Here is a 16,535-nt window from a genome sequence, read left to right as displayed (position 1 = left end):
GTGTGGATAACAGACCAGAGAGCCAGCGGCACCGTTATTGGCAGCCACTCCACACCTCGATCATATCTCGTGGAGGGACCTCGTGGGACAATTAGGCGGAATCGTCGGCATCTTGTTCCCATGAAACACTCTCCAGACCAAACTGAGAGCAATAATGGGGAGCCAGAATCTGCAGAAGCCGGGGAGCAGTGCTCCACGGACATGCCAGAGACAGTTTCTCCAGAGCTTCCATCTACACCCAGAACCAGATCCGGTAGAGTGGTTGTGAGACCAACCAGATTGGACTTATAACGGATAAGATGGAAAGGACTGTTTTATATAAGAATACCCCTCTTTCGTAGTATTGTTTGCACAATATGGGTAAAAGTGTAAAAGCTAAAAGGTTGTCATTTTCAAATATGCATGTTCAGAAGTTGGGAAATGCAGGGGGTGTGACAAGTTAGCATGTAAGAATTTGTGTTACTTAACGGGTTAATTAGAGTTAAGATTTTCATTATATAGTATTCCTTACAGGTAAGCGCAGGACCAGACCTTCCAGCCACAGAGGCAGAATAACCCTCTAAGGTCTGGTGAGTCAATGGTAGTCTACCCATTGATTCTAGAAAGGGGAGATGTGGTGTAATTGCATTGTACAGTAGATGTTAATGCAGCCGGTCAGTGTAGTTAGGCTGATGGCAGCTAGAGGGCGAGACCGGTGTGTTTCTGTATAGAATGTTATGTTATGGGGGGCAGAGCAAGAACAAGAAAAATAAAGGTGATTATGAATCGTACAGTGGACCCGCGTATAATTGAATAACACGACATGGACGCGCTTGTTTTTTTGTTTTTTTTTGTTTTTTAAAGGTTCCTTCATGTAATGATCTGCTAGAGGGTGTGGGGGGCCACAGCCCCGTCCTCCAGGGCATGAAGCAGGTATGGAGGAGATCAAAACTCCAGACATCCAGAGGCCCCCAGAACACAAGAGACCAAGGAAGACCAACAGAGGGGCAGCCGCGCCACTGTCCCAGAAAGAGCTGAGGAGAGTCCCAGATGAGGGTTCACTCAGCAGCCGCGGAGCAGAAGCCAGGGGGAGTTGCAGTGACGCGCCCGTGAGCTCCGCCGGCAGCCAGCTGTGCCTGAGTGACCGAGCCCCAGGCCGAGAGGCCGGGGGCACCCCACCTCCGAAGTGGCCCGAGCGAGCCCCAGGCTCCAGGCCCCGATAAGCGGCCGCCAAGGAGTGAGCCGGTGTGTACCTGGACGCCCATCCCCAGACACAAAGAACCACCAACGCACCGATGTCTGAGGGAGTCCGCCACTGGCAGGGGAAGTGGTGGTGGGGGGAGATAGACCTCCAAACCTCGGAGGGCCCTAAACTCCGTCCTTTAAGGGCCCAAAGTCAAACGAACACTGCGGCATCACTGAGAGTTAAAAACTGTCTAAATTCTTCCATCTTTAATAAAACGATCAGCATTGCTGCTTTACCAGGTGTAACTATGATGTTTAACATCCAGGCATCCATGAAAACAGAATTCATTACATTTAACGGAATTAGAAGTTAGCGGAAGTTAGCTCGCTAGTTTTGCTAGTTACCTAAGCATGTTCTGACTGAGAGATTACTGAAAAAATTCAAACGTACAGCTCTGCTATCACTTCCAACATAAATGAAGACAGGAAACTAAACAGCAGTGACGTTTGTAGGGTTACTGAAGTTGGGCTAGGTGCAGTGGCAGTCCTAGCCTGTTTGGCGCCCTGGGCGAACACTCCCTCTGGCGCCCCACACACACCTCCCCACACACACCTCCCCACCCACACACCCCATCCATCCATCCATTCGCTTCCGCTTATCCTTTTCAGGGTCGCAGGGGGCGCTGGAGCCCATCCCAGCTGTCATAGGGCGAGGCAGGGCAGACACACCCACCCACACACATAAAACATATTATGGATTGTACATTAACATAAAACTGTTGTCGGAACCATACTGAATTTCACCAGAGAAACACACACACACATATGAAGAGAGAGAGAGCGTATGCATACTATGCAAACGGCTACCAAACAGCCATCATAATTCGCCATGCAATGAGAACAGGACAAATCAAGAATTGACAATGACTAATTAATATTGTGCTGAACACAGGAGGTTTGTCAGTGGCTGGGTATCAGGAAGACCCGGACGACGCCACTGCACCCCCAAAGCGATGGGTTGGTGGAACGCTTCAACCGCACCCTGGCCACCCAGCTTGCTATCCTGACCTCCCGCCAGCAGCGTGACTGGGATCAACACCTTCCCCTGGTCCTAATGGCCTACCATTCTGCAGTCCAGGAATCTACTAAGTGCACTCCAGCGGCCTTGATGTTCGGTCATGAACTTCGTACCCCAGTGGACTTGGTGTTTGGATCCCCCCCCCGAGCAGGAAGTGTGCGGGGACCCCGGGTTGGACTACCTCCACAACCTCCTCGCCCAGCTCCGAGAGGTGCATCAGTTGACCAGGCAGGCTCTCCGAGATGCAGGCTCCCGGCAGAAGCGAGCTTATGATACCCGCTGCAAGGGGGAAGGACTTTCGCCCGGTCAGCATGTGTGGGTCTACAGCCCGGAGAGGAAGAAAGGGCTTTCTCCCAAACGGATGAGCCAGTGGGTTGGACCCTGCACTGTTCTCGAGAGGCTGTCCGATGTGGTCAACAGGGTGCGGCTGGTCAAACGGAACAGGGTGGTCGTACTCCATCGTGATCGCCTGGCACCCTATCAGCCCTTGAGTCCATCCAGGGAGGAGTCAGGGTCCCAGCTTCAACTGCAGGCCCCCAACCTGGCCTCGGAGGCGGCTGGGGGACCCACGGAACGTCCTCAACGAAGCCGTCGCCTTCCCCAACACCTCGAGGACTTTGCTATGGACATGCCGGTTGCTGGGGACAGCTAACCACTCAGGTGGGGGCTGTGTGGCATGTTGGGGGAACAGCTAGTTCTCTCCCATCATGCCTTGGGACATGTGCTGCTGTTTAGATGTTCTTGTTTTGTTGTTTATGGTTACGTTACTTTTAGCGGTTGTCTTGAATGTTGTGTTTACGCTGTGGTGCAGAGTCACTGACAGTTGTTGTTTTGTAGAGAGAGTGCTGTACCGTGAGTGACTTCTATTGTGCTGTTGTTGAACCTTGAGGCACATTGTAGCACAAGTAAGTGTTTTAATAAAGAGCTCCCCCTACCAGCTTGGGGTTGAATAACAAGCTCAATCTTTCTCTGTGAGCTTCTTTGTAAAGATTCCTCTGCATGCCACACTATCATAATAGGAAAAACAGCAATGTGACTTTCAGTGTAAATTATTTATTTCATTTTATGCAGGTTAAATGTCGCATCTGTTCTGCGGAGCTTTCTTACACAAACAAAAGCACCTCCTCAGTGTTTAGGCATTACAGAGCCAAACATGAAAATGAGGAGACAAACACACCGAGAATGAACATTGGTACGCCTATATTGACACTGAACATCTTTATCATCATTTTTTTTAAATTAATATGTGTTTTATTATTTTCATCTAGGAAGACTGCTCTGGACCAGGCAGTCCTGAATTTTCTTATAAAGGACTGCCAACCCCTTAGTATTGTGGAGAGTGAGTGTAACGTACTGGGGGAATAGGAAGACATCTTATCAGAACCTTATCCACCTGGCTTTACAGCTTTTGTGTACCCCAGCTTCATCTGTTCCTGTGAGTATTCCTAAGCTGGGGAAATGGTGTAAAAAAAACACACACAACAAAAAAAACGCAATAGACTGGATGCAAAAACATTGGATAAACCTATTTTTCTGAATAGAAATTTATAATAAACTCTGAGTCAAATGGGTAATATTACATTCACAATACTTCCATTTTAATTTTCACTTAATGTCATTCATAATATATTTTAAAGATGTCTACAATATTTGTAATATAGAGATATAAAATGATTCTATGGAAAGTACAATACCTTACCGTGTATACAGTGTCTATAAGTATGACTAGGTCATTGAATCAGTGTCTGTTGTGAGTCTCAAGTAAGTTGCCTGCAATGATATTTAAGGTCCAGCAGGTGTCAGTATGGAGCAAAACTGTGTCGACACTGTGTCGATACAGTTTGGGGAATGTGCTGAAACGCTTCACGAGGCCTCATCTACCCATCACTACTGGTGCGTCAACAACTCTGGAGTTCGTCGAACTGACAAGGGAGACCAGAACCTCCAGTGTGAGAAGCTGGTGGAGACCCAGTAATTCACACACAGTTTCTGTCCCTCCACACACAGGACTCAGTTCTGCTTCTATGAGCCACCTTTGTTTACTCTTTCCCACCCAGGCTTCTAGACTTCTGATTGACTAACATTTCTACACAATTAGGAATTTATTGCCACCTGTTGCTTTGGCATGTTCCTGGCAGCGTTTTCCTTCGTTTTTGGGGTTTACGTGTGGATGGGATTTCTTTTAGAAATAAAAACTCAAAAACTGTTTTCAAAAATGCCCGTGTACGTGTGGATGTAGCCTCAGCCCTCAGTCTCCCTCTGCTTGTTGTTATGTTGTCTCAAGTCTCTGCATTTGTTAGTTCTAATTTGTCTTTATTTTGTTTCCTTAGTGTTCATCTGCTTTGTTTTTAATTCATTTTACCAACAATTAAAGCTGCTGCTTTAAAGTTTTTGTCTCAGAGTCCTGCATTTGTTCCTTGCTTGCCACATGACACGAGCTGCTGGAGTTCAAGCCAAGCATCAAAATGGGAAAAAGGTTTAATTTAATTGATTTGGAACCTGACATAGTTGTTAATGCCAGCCAGGTGAGTTTTTTGGAAACTGTTGATCTACTGGGATTTTGACACACAAACATCTTTTGGATGAACAGAAAATATTGGAAGTTCTTTGGGTGAAAATATCGATGTCAGAGGAAAATGGCCACACCGCTTTAGCGTGACACAAAGGCAACAGTAAGTCAAATAATCACTCACTACAAACAAGAGTTTCTCTGAATACATGTTGAAGCAGATGGGCTGCAGTAACAGACCACACCGGTGCCGCTCCTGTTAGGTAAGAACAGGAAACTGAGGCTACAGTTTGCATGTGCTCACCACAATTCTCTGGTTTGATGAGTCTCGATTTTTGTTGCAACAACCAGATCGAACGATCCAAGTATAGCATGAAGAACTTGGAAGCCAGTTTCCATCTTGCCATATATCAACAGTTCAGGCTACCAGTGGTGGTGGTGTAATGGTGTGAGGGAAATCTTCTTGCCATGCACTCTTCTGGTCCGATTAGTCTTGAGTTCAGCTGCTGTCAGGTCAGACTTTACTGTAAACAACCATGAATCTGTTCTGCCTTTTATCAGTGGTTCAGACAGCTGCTGGTGGTTCAACATGTATTTTTCCTTGAGGTTACCTTGTCACAGTTTAGGCTCCTTAGTACCACCTGAACATTGTTTATACACCACAGCCTAACTGAGTCTTGTTCCCGACTATTCCCATCACTTTATGACAACAGCGTACTCATCTTCTCTGCCTTCTTACAGCAGGATAACGCACCATGTCACAAGGCTCAGATCATCTCAAACTGATTTCGTGAACATGATAGCGAGTTCACAGCACTCCACTGGCCTCTACAGTCAGCAGATCTCAGTCCAATAGAGCACCTTTGGGAAGTAGTGAAACCAGAGACTCACATCATGGATGTGTGATGCTGTCATGTCAACATGTGCCAAAATCTGAGGAATGTCTAAACTGGTAAAAGGTGTGCTCTTTGACTGTTACTAAAAAAAAAAAAAAGTCTACTTAAACAATTCTGTATAATAAAATATAAAAATCTTATGGGGGAACCAAAACTTATTCATGCAGCTTTTGGACACATTTCTAGAATCAGTTAGTAGACAGAATAGATTTGGACCACAAATACCTGAACTACAGGTTTGGGGCCTCACACATTCATGTTATTAGTTACATCTGTGTCACTAACAACATAATCTTTGTGAGTGTCAAGGTTCATGACTCAGTCTGAATGAAAGTCAAAAGGGGGTTTATTTATAAAAGTGACACCAGGTGAGAATATCCATACATAGTGCTGTTCTGGGGCAGGGCAGGGGGTGCAGAGCAAGGTCCAAACTCCTTTTCACACTGCCAGTGACTCACAATAATCCAAAAGCCACTCCAGCCCAAGCTGGACCCTTATCCACTCAGGGTTCACAAAGAAGGGAAGCGGCTCAGGGAAGTCTATACACAAGGGGAAAGTCAACGTTAGCAAAGCGCATGAAGAAATCACTAGGTGAGCTGGGTTACACTGACACAGGTTAGCACAACAATCCAACAACAAGTCTTCTTCTTCTTGTACGTATTATTGGCGGTTGGCAAACAACTGCATGGTGCATTACCGCCACCACTGGCATGGAGTGTGGACAGGAATCACGCTCAAAAAACAAACAAAAAAAAAAAAACCCTTCATATCCTCCCAAACAACCTTCCTTCTCTCAAAAACTGAAACAAGGCCTGATAACACTTATCCCCCGACTCCTTCTGTAATAACCCAACAAGATCAAGTTTCATAGCAATGCTACTGAGATTTTGGGCCAATCGTCTCCTCTCCTTATACTTCCGACACTGCAAAATAACATGCTCCAAAGTTCCATCCTCTCCACAATAATCACATTTCCCTGAGGCATGTTTCCCTATCAAGAATGGTGTAGAATTCAAACCCGTATGTCCAGATCTCAGTCTTGACACCACCACCACCACCTCTCGCCTACTCCTTCTTGTGGCTCTCCTCACTCCCACCCCCCTTTGAATTTTATATAACCACCTTCCCCTCCTGTCTTCGTCCCACTGTTTCTGCCATCTTCCCCTCATTTCTAGCTTAATAATACTTCCTCCTGACCAAAATTCACCGCCAGATCAACCATCTTATGATTAGCGGCTTCCTTTGCTAACCTATCCGCTGCTTCATTCCCCCTTAGTGAGCCGGGACCCATACAAACACTACTGACAGACCATCATATGTATCCTGAAAAGAGTTTGCTGAACCTCTATTAAAATATCTGACCTACCTTTCAAATGACCATTCTGTAGACTGACCAAGGCTGCACTTGAATCTGAACAAATAATTGGTTTCAAAGGCCTCAAATCTTCCACCCACTGTACTGCTGATAGAATTGCTATCATTTCTCCTGTAAACACAGACAATCCATTATTAATCCTCTTCCCAATTTTTACCATAAAGTCTGGAATTACTACTGCCACCCCCACTTGACTAGCTGGTTTCTTTGAAGCATCCGTATATACTTGCACATAACCATAATACTGATCGATGTAACCCTGAACTATATTTGAGTCTAGACCGCCTGTCCTGTCCTTACTCTTCTGGCACAATAAAGCAAAATCTACAGCTGCTTCAGGAAGTAACCATGGAGGGATTGCAGGCCTCGGCACTCGCTGACATATGTCTAAGTGTTCCAATTTAAGTTCTCTAGCTCTTCCCCCCACCACACATCCAAAACTCTTTAACTCCCTCCCCCCCTTCTCCCAGCAAGGTCTAAATACATCTAATGTAGGGTGATCCGTCCCCTGACCCTGTAAGTTCCAACAACAAGTCTTCTTCTTCTCCTCCTACATTTTAATGGCGGTTGGCAAACAACTTTCAGGTGCATTTACAGCCACCCTCTGGAATGGAGTGTGGGTCAGAACGGTTTTGTAATCTACAGTCTCAGATACACACCCGTCGATCTTAAAAAGCCAAACACTGCCCTATAAATAACAGCCCCTGCATCCCTTTAAAACATGTCCCTCACCCTGAACACACTGAACACTATTTTCTTGCAATTCAAACTTCAATATTTCCCTTTCTCGCTTGTACTTATCGCACTCCAACACTACATGTTCAAATGTCTCCTCTTGTCCACAGAAGTCACAATTCCCTGTGTCATATTTGCCCATCTTTTTAAGTGTGCTATTCAAGCCTGTGTGACCAAACCTTACTCTCGAGATGATAGCCTCGTCTCTTCTACTTCTAAAGCTCCTTCTACATTGCCCGACTATTTTCTGCATGCTATAATAATACCTGCCTTTCCCCTCTCTGTCCCATTTTGCCTGCCACTTCTCCTTTAACTTTCCCTTGATTATACTTTTCACCTCACTTTTACTGTATTTTATAGTCAAACCTACATGACTTCTTCTTGCTGCACCTTTTGCAAACTTATCGACCTGTTCATTACCATCAACACCGATATGCGCAGGAACCCATAAGAAAACCACTTCTATCCCTCTAGGTTTAATTCTATACAATAAATGAAATATCTCAAAAACAATATCTTGTCTAGAGTTCAAAGACATTATCTATACTCACTAGTGCGCTGCTAGAGTCCGAGCAAACCAAATACCTCCCTATTGGTGCGTCCTCCATCCAGGTCAAAGCCAGTAAAATTGCTACAAGCTCCCCAGTATAAACTGCCAAATCATCTGTAATTCGTTCACTCGCCACAAAACTTATGTCTGGGAGAACAAATGCAACACCCACTCTGTTATCCAACACTTGTAGTCACCCCCCCTCCCTTACGTAGGAAATAGAAGTCAGGAATTATTTGGTCATATAACCAAGGTGGCAACACTGACAAGGCTACTGCTGGGCTAAGGTCTGTGCCACTAAATCCCATCTCGTTGACTTCTTTCCCTATAGCCCACCCGAAACTTCTCCATTGTCCAATCCCTTTTTCTTGTTCTTGGCAAGGCTTAAGTACACTCTGCGCTATATGACTTTCACTATGTCCCTTCAAATTTGCCCAGTAAGTCAAAGCAATTTGACGCCTCCTTAGTTCTAATGGTTGTTCCCCCATTTCCACTTGCAGAGCAGCCACTGGAGTAGTCTTAACAGCCCCACAACACAACCTCAGAGCTTCATATTGAACTCTGTCCAGGTCATTTAGCAAAGTTTTAGCTGCTGAACCATAAACCAGACACCCATAATCCAGCACTGACCTAATGAGACCTACATATAGAGCTCTCAATGCTGTCCTATCTGCACCCCAGTCATTACCTTTTAAACACCGTAAAATATTCAGAACCTTTTTACATTTCTCAGTCATTTTCCATGTAAGCCGTTCATCAAACCAAATACCTAAGTATTTAAAGCAATCAACCTTTTCTATGTCATTCCCATATAGCTTGAGACTCAACTAGCAATTTATTCTCTTATGTGTGAAAACAATCCATTTTGGTTTTGAAACAGAAAACCTAAACCCCCATTCCAGAGCCCAAACCTTCCACCTTTTGTAATTCTCGCTGCATTTTAGCCATGGTGAACCATAAGTTTCAACAACAAGTCAGCCTCCACCAAGGCCTTAAGTAGTGCAGGAGTAATCAGCAGCAATGGATGGCATGTGTGTAATTATCAGTGATGGCAGACAGGTGAGTAGAGCTGAACAGGTGAGTACTGAGGCGGGGACCAGAGCCAGACTCCACCCTGGTGGTGAGGAGTGAAGGAAAAACAATAACAGACAATCCAGGAAACCCTGGGACGATGACAGTGAGCTGTCCTTTTGTTCTTGGTTTCAGTGTTATTTTGTTCATTACTCAGACTGTCACTCCTTACACAACAACTATTGTTACTTGTGTGCTGCTCCTACTGCAAATGTCTGCCATGAGCTGGAATTACAGCTAATAGTTTATCACAGACTGTAATGAGAGACATGAGATTATAATATCTAGTATGTAGAGCTAATACGAAAAGCTGTAAGACTGATACTTTTGCACCTATGTGTACTTGTTTTGAACAATTTGGCTAACCTTTGTGTTTATGAATCGGCCTCATTTTTATTGTAGCTAAAAGGCAATTCCTTTTTGTTTAAGTTAAATGTGACCAGAGAATGGAGCGCTACGTTACCAGCTAAGGCTAACCAGCGTCATCCAGGCACAGTGACACAGTGACCTGCTAATTAGTGCCAAGAAGCCTTCAATTAAAAAACCAGAACCTCCAGCAACAAAACTGAAGCACAAATATCTCGAACCATTTGTTTCTGAAATGACTGTAGTGCTTTTTTTTTTTTTTTTTACAGTGAACACACAAAGCCATGTTTTTACAAAAAAAAAAATTGTAAACATTTTTATTGTATGGCACTCTCCAGTGACACAGCATTTGAGAAATAAAGTAAAAATATAAGATATGCAAAATATATACAAATAAAATAAAAGAAGCTGTAACAAGCTACATACATATTTCTTCTATTTTTACTCTTTAAAAAGAACAAAGAAAACAAAATGAATTTATAGAAAATATATATAAATACGACACTCTTGCCTTCAAAATAAATACCAGTGAGTGAGCTGTGTCGCTGGAGGTTTGCTTCTTGTAGTTTCCAGTTTAGTTTTAGTAATCTATAATAACTTTGGTGCACGATATGAAAGACTTACACCACTTGCAGATACGATCTGGTGTTTTTAAACAGACAGACATCACACTTTCTTGTTACATTTAGTTCCAAAGATTTAATATGTTGTTCTCATGACAAATCTGGAAACCCATTTGGTGTTCGCCTGACCTTTCTGTGTACTTAGTAGTTATGGGCTACAACTTCCTGTTTCATATAGGCACGGCTTTTGTATGCAGATGAATTAAAAAAGCTACTAATTGAAATAAAGATCTATATCATTTTGAATTTAATGCATGATATCCATTAGACTTTTGAAAAACTGTTTACCTTCTCGGCCTTGTCAGATTGGCTCGGACACTAGCGATCACACTAAAAGCAGACCTTTTGTTCCTTACCACCAAATTTTGTACATTTAATCACAAGTATCTGCTTGTAGACAATATTTATGTCTAAAAAATATAAAGAAAGCACTTGTTAGTATTTCTATAGCACTTTGTTTATGGTATACAAAAAGAATAGGGCGTGTTTTTTAATTGGGAAATACATGCAACACATTTTTTCAGTTTTTCCTAGTGAAGCGATTTCTTTCCAATATGTGTCTTTGTTTCCTTTCGTGTTTCTGGAGTGACATATAAAACCCTGCTAAAGTTTTAAGTGTTTAACAACTGTCTTCTTTAAACGGGTAACTGTCCAGACTGAAGAAGAGGCAGTTAAAGATTCTCAATCTGTAAACACGCTCATGAAAAAGAAAGGTGTGTCAGGAAAAACACAAAAAGCACACTGTGTGCCGTAGGTGGCAGCAGAGCATTCGTCTGGTTCGCTGTGCATGAAGCCCAAATAAAAACTGTCCCCAACTTAAAAGTTTAATCTTTTAAAACAACACTTTATGCCACTTGATCCCAGCTAGATCAGGAAAGAAAGGATTTGTGCAGAGCTGGTGAGAGTATCTCTCAGACAGAGACCCGAGGCTGTGACTCATCCGTGAGAATGTGACTCACAACACCTGCGAAATGTTTTCTCCCTCTCCGGTTTCTGTTAGATACCTGCTGATGATGTCATCGCATCGCGGTGTTTCACAATTCATAACAAGGAAAAACATCTGCATGAACAACACTTATGTATTTTAAAGTGAAACTACACCATTAGGTAGTTTCAGTGTAGCAACATGGGATTTCTAGTTATCTGCCACAAAATGTTGCGGGAATATTATGATGGCGGTCTTACAATAAAATACGTTGAGAATAATAATTATAATAAACGCTTTTATTTGTTTAAAAGTAAAGTTTATGATATGAATCAACACCACATGACATGGCTTCTATAGCCTATAGGAGTGTTTGCCTTTTTCTACATGTTTTACACGAAACTCAACAAGCACGTCAGGAAAATATCAACACGGAAAACAGGGGAAAAGAGGGGAAAACACCTTAATAACCAGTTCCTTGCAGTTCCTAACGGACTCCTTTCTGTGTTAGTGAACCCAAAACACTAAAAGCCGATGGTTACATAGGCATTTAAAGGTATTTAAAGATGAATTCAACCAAATTTTAAACCAGTTTCAGATAATTTTTGATAAATATAACAAGACGATGACGTCACAAGGGTAAACGTTAAATTTATTTATGATTTGAAAATGAAAATATCTCAACAGAGACAGAGAGGGCAAATATGGTCATACCGGATATAGGTGCGTTTCCCCCGCCCCCTCCCCACCCCGCACTGCGCCGCCTATGCAAATTAGCCTGACGTCAGGAGAGTAATTCTCTTATAAATTTTACTGCTCAGGTCCTTCCTCCGTCAGGTGGGCAACAACTACCAAACGGAATATAATCCAGGATAAGCTCTGCTTTGAATTTGAATTTGAATTCAACTTTTAAGCGTGTGCTCGCGCTCGTTCGGTTCCTCGTCTCACCTGTGAGTGCGCGCGCGCGCTTTAGTTCCTCTCTAAAACAGGTTTGACCGGGACACACCTGCGCCGAGAAAAGGAGCCTTGTTGGGCGCGTCGAGGTCATTCTTCACTCGGTCTTTGACCTCTGCGGGAGACGGACGCATAGGAAGCGGACAGACGAAGACTTTTTTTCTTTACGTTTGATCATGAAAATGTGGATTCTTGCTGTTCTCGCCGCTCTCGCCGCTCTCGCGGTCGGAGCCTCGGCTCAGAGCTGTAAGTAGTTTAAATTTGATATAAAATTGTATTCGGCTGAAAAATCGCGCAGTTCATTTTGACGTAGATTTGATGGAAGTTTTCGCAAAAACAAACATTTTTAAAGTTTGAACCAGCTTTATTTAAGACATAGATACATTATCTTTCTATGAGATGTAGTTTTGCTTGTTTTATTTGTTAAAATAATGTAATTAGCCGCCAGAGTTGGACCAAAAAGATGTTTTTAATGTAACACTAGCTAGTTCAGGTGGGTGGGGGTTGGGAAGGTTTGTTCCGCTCTGTGGGGAGAAACCAACGCCCAGGCAAACCTGCTGGTCTACCTGTTGGACTTACCGTTTCCGTTTCGAGCTGTAAGGAAGACAAAAGACTAAATCTTTTCAAACGCTGTCATACCAAAGATTCATCTTTCTATTGTATTCCAGCTTTAATAGTGTGTGTGTGTGTGTGTGTGTGTGTGTGTGTGTTTGTGTTTTAATCCTCGGGAAGTCACAGTATAGTAATGTGGTTACATATTTGAGTTCCTGTTAATAACCTGCTAGTATGGTGGGGTTTTTTTTTTTTCTTTTTCTCTTTAGGTACATGTGCCACTATGAAGTGGGCTGTGTGCGACGGAACCCCATGTACATGTACTCTTCTGGTTGGTAATGGTACAAAACAGCCCATAGACTGCACAGCATGTAAGTTTAGAAGTGGTAAAGGGGCTCCTTCTTGTTTCTTGTCCTCTGTTTGACACTCCAGCCTGCTCATGGTGTGCATTTTGTTCCCCCCTCAGTGGTCCCCAAGTGCTTCTTGATGAAAGCTGAAATGGACAGAGCTAGAAGGGGCCAGAGCACTCGCACTATTGGAGGAAAGCAACATGAGACCGCCATTGTGGACAACGATGGCATCTATGACCCTGAATGTGAGAATGATGGCAAATTCAAGGCAAAGCAGTGCAACAACACAGATGTGTGCTGGTGCGTCAACAGCGCTGGAGTTCGTCGAACTGACAAGGGAGACCAGACCCTCAAGTGTGAGAAGCTGGTGGAGACCCAGTAAGTGATTTCACTATAGTGAAGGATTGCTGTGAGGATGAATAGTTCAAGTATTCAACATCACGTCTTTATTTTATTTTTCCCTCTTCCAGCTGGGTCCGTCTTCAGCTGACACACAAGGAGAGGCCCACCAAGGTGAATAAAGACAATTTGAAGGCGTAAGTCCACTTCAGCCCTTATTAAAAGTTAAGAAACATGCTGAGGCTGACATTTCCAGATCTCACCATCCTAATGTCTTTTTTAAAACAGTGCTATTGCAAATGAACTTAACAGCCGTTACAAACTTAACCCCAGCCTGGTGAAGGAGATTCAGGTGAGTGACAGTCCAACAAAAAACTGTTTGTAATTTAGAACAAAGCAAAAAGCACCACTGCCATGCTAACTAACATCCTGTCATTCTACAGTATGACCCAGACGCTCGCATGATTGTGGTTGATGTGAAGAAGGAGATAGGAGAGCGCATCAGTGACCTGTCCAGAGTGGCCTACTACATGGAGAAAGATGTATGTACAACCTGTGTGTGTTTGTGTGTGCACGTTTTGTATAATGGACCCACTGGCTAACTCCATCATTTCATTTGACTTTCTGCAGGTGAAGGTGCTGCCACTGTTTACTGACCAGAAGAGAAACTTTACTCCTTCTGTGGATGGGCAGGACCTGGAGATGGAGAAGATCATCGTGTACTATGTGGACGAGGAGCCCCCGACCATCACCATGAAGCACCTGACAGGCGGGATCATCGCCGTCATCGTGGTGGTGGTGCTGGCTGTGATTGCTGGCCTGCTGGCTGTGGTGAGCGCATCTGCATGTCAGAAGTGTCGTTTGTTGTTTTAACATTTGTTCTTCAAGCCATAATTTGGTTTCTTCTGTGTTTGCAGTTCTTTTTCCAGAAGCGACAGAGGAAGTACAAAAAAACTCAGGTGAGATAAACGACCTGTTGTTGGTAAATTTATCTTTTGAGAAAAAAGGGTCATTGTATTAACTTTTTGTGTGTGTGTCTGCTCTTTCCTCCAATTCAGCAAAGAGAGATGGAGCAAATGTAAAGCAGAGAGAGTGTGAAGAGTCGACGCATACAATCGCCTTTTTTGGATTACCTTGTTTTGTTTTCTTCGCTGTGGGAGCGTGCCATTTTTATCTTTTGAGACTTGCAGATTGTAAATGAATAATCACCTTTCTGTTTTCTTTGTTGGGGTGTCATTACTGCTACAATTTATTTATAAATCATGTAAAGTCTTAAAGCATCATCCCTCTGGTCTACATGCCATATAAGTACTGTGCATTTTTAAAGTGTGCCTGACATGCCTCATTTTAACATTAGAATTTAAATTCCACATCATAGAGTGTACAGTTTCTTACTTTCTATTGTGTTTGTTTGGATTGTTTTTAATAAAACATGCTTTAAAAGACACTGAAGCAGGTTTCTTGATGTTTTGGCTGTATTTTTCCACTGTTACCAGACTAAATGTGGGGGATGGGAACAAGATGGAGGAAACTACTCTGAAAACTGCTGAACATGATGAGATGATCGAAGTTGTTTTAAAGTTGTGTGGGTTTTTAATTATTCTCCCCCTTTCCTCGATACTCCACCTCTCAGACATGTTTTGGTGTATTTCCTTAGAAGTGTAAAGCCTCCGTTGTCTGGGAAGATGGCTGCTCCGATAGTCGTTGTTCGTAACAGGCACTTTGTTTACAGGGGGCAGGTCTGCTGGAGATCAGCTACTGCACGGGTGTGGCAGGAATCATGTGAATGTGCTTTGCAGTAGACTTTTGTATGTTAAGCAAAACTCACAGCTCTTAGCAGTTTTGTGCCACTATGGCCAAGATGGAAAGGACTTGTTTTTGTGTGTCACACTGCCTCAGGTGAGACGGACAACCTTTTATTATAGGTAGGCATTTCTAGCTGCGCTCAGGAGTCGTTTGGTGACGTGTTGAACCTGTCGGACAGGTTCCATCTCACTCACGAATGCATGCATATGCTTGTACTGAGACTGCCCTCGGTTTAAAATGTTAGGGCAGGAATGATTGACTGAGTCAGGTGAAAGGGCCAAAGTCCAAGTGGACTAAAATGGCAGACATCGTCTCATCAAACAAACTGTGAAGTTGGCATTATCTGTCAATCTGAATATATAAATAAACTGCCTGGTTTCCTGTTGCAACATGTTTGTATTGCAAGAAGTATGTGGTTGGTTCTGTACAGCTGTGGTCTGTGAAGCTAGCACTCGAGGAGGCCGTACTTGTTTACACTTTTTCAGTGTGGAGTTTTCCTGAAGGTTGGAGCACATTTGAAAGAATACTGACCTAAAGAAGTATACTTTCCTGTTTATTGTATGCATTTGCATTCTGTTTTCAACATCAGCAGTTGACTGACTTTCTTTTAACCTCAGTCCCCACATAAAGCACAGTATCAGTCACCTGCTCTACCTTAGTTCCCTCTGGTCTCACCCAGCGCCCTCCTGTGAGCCCCGCCCCCTCTCTCTAGCTCCATAGCAACAGGAGCACAAAAGCAGATCTCTAACTTGTTCAGCCAGGTTAGGTATCATATAGCTTCTCTCCTTTTACCCTCCCCCACCCCTCGATTCTGTGAAAGACTGCAGGAATGAAGGTGTGCCGCTCGCTGTGAGGCACCTGTTGCAGGTACCGACATGTCGGTTTTTAGTTTGCTTCAGTGGGGTGAATTTAAAGCTTACTATAGATCTATACAGTTTCCTACAGGGTGAGGATTTTTATATGAATGTCTGGGATTTACACCCGTGGCTCAAGCAAACTTTCATTTCCAGGACACAGGATTTCCAGGATTTAGATACATGTATTCCATGTCACAAATAAATAGAGCCTGATTATTCTCACTGTATACCGGGTCAAGATAATACTAGGAGTACCTTACATTAAACTGTCATGCCTTTCCAGTTTGTCTTCAGGTTTATATCAGATTCAGTTTCGTGTTTTGTCACACCAACAAACAAAGAAAAACGTTACAGTTCTCTGGAATCTCTGTTCAGTGACCAACGG

The 16,535-nt window shown here is 43.4% G+C and overlaps 1 protein-coding gene across 5 annotated transcripts in view; it reads left to right on the top strand.

The window, feature by feature from the left end:
- LOC120741691 (epithelial cell adhesion molecule-like) overlaps positions 1-14,934 on the top strand; it is a 32,171-nt gene extending 17,237 nt beyond the window's left edge. Inside the window, exons 1-9 of one of the 5 annotated variants that reach the window (XM_040044705.1) lie at positions 12,113-12,492; positions 13,068-13,169; positions 13,265-13,526; positions 13,619-13,684; positions 13,776-13,839; positions 13,931-14,029; positions 14,118-14,318; positions 14,405-14,446; positions 14,546-14,934. In XM_040044705.1, the coding sequence (XP_039900639.1) occupies positions 12,423-12,492; positions 13,068-13,169; positions 13,265-13,526; positions 13,619-13,684; positions 13,776-13,839; positions 13,931-14,029; positions 14,118-14,318; positions 14,405-14,446; positions 14,546-14,569 (930 nt within the window). In that variant the 5' untranslated portion in view covers positions 12,113-12,422 and the 3' untranslated portion in view covers positions 14,570-14,934. Of the gene's footprint in view, positions 1-12,112; positions 12,497-13,067; positions 13,170-13,264; positions 13,527-13,618; positions 13,685-13,775; positions 13,840-13,930; positions 14,030-14,117; positions 14,319-14,404; positions 14,447-14,545 lie in introns of those variants that run through there. The other 4 variants (XM_040044706.1, XM_040044711.1, XM_040044710.1 and 1 more) reach the window with 4 other exon arrangements.
- The last annotated feature ends 1,601 nt before the right edge of the window (positions 14,935-16,535 follow it).

This window comes from Simochromis diagramma, unplaced genomic scaffold (assembly GCF_900408965.1).
Source record: "Simochromis diagramma unplaced genomic scaffold, fSimDia1.1 OVJJ01000486.1, whole genome shotgun sequence".
Taxonomy (NCBI): domain Eukaryota; kingdom Metazoa; phylum Chordata; class Actinopteri; order Cichliformes; family Cichlidae; genus Simochromis; species Simochromis diagramma.
The sequence above is the reverse complement of the archived record's forward strand: the minus strand, read 5'-3'. Positions and strand labels throughout refer to the sequence as shown.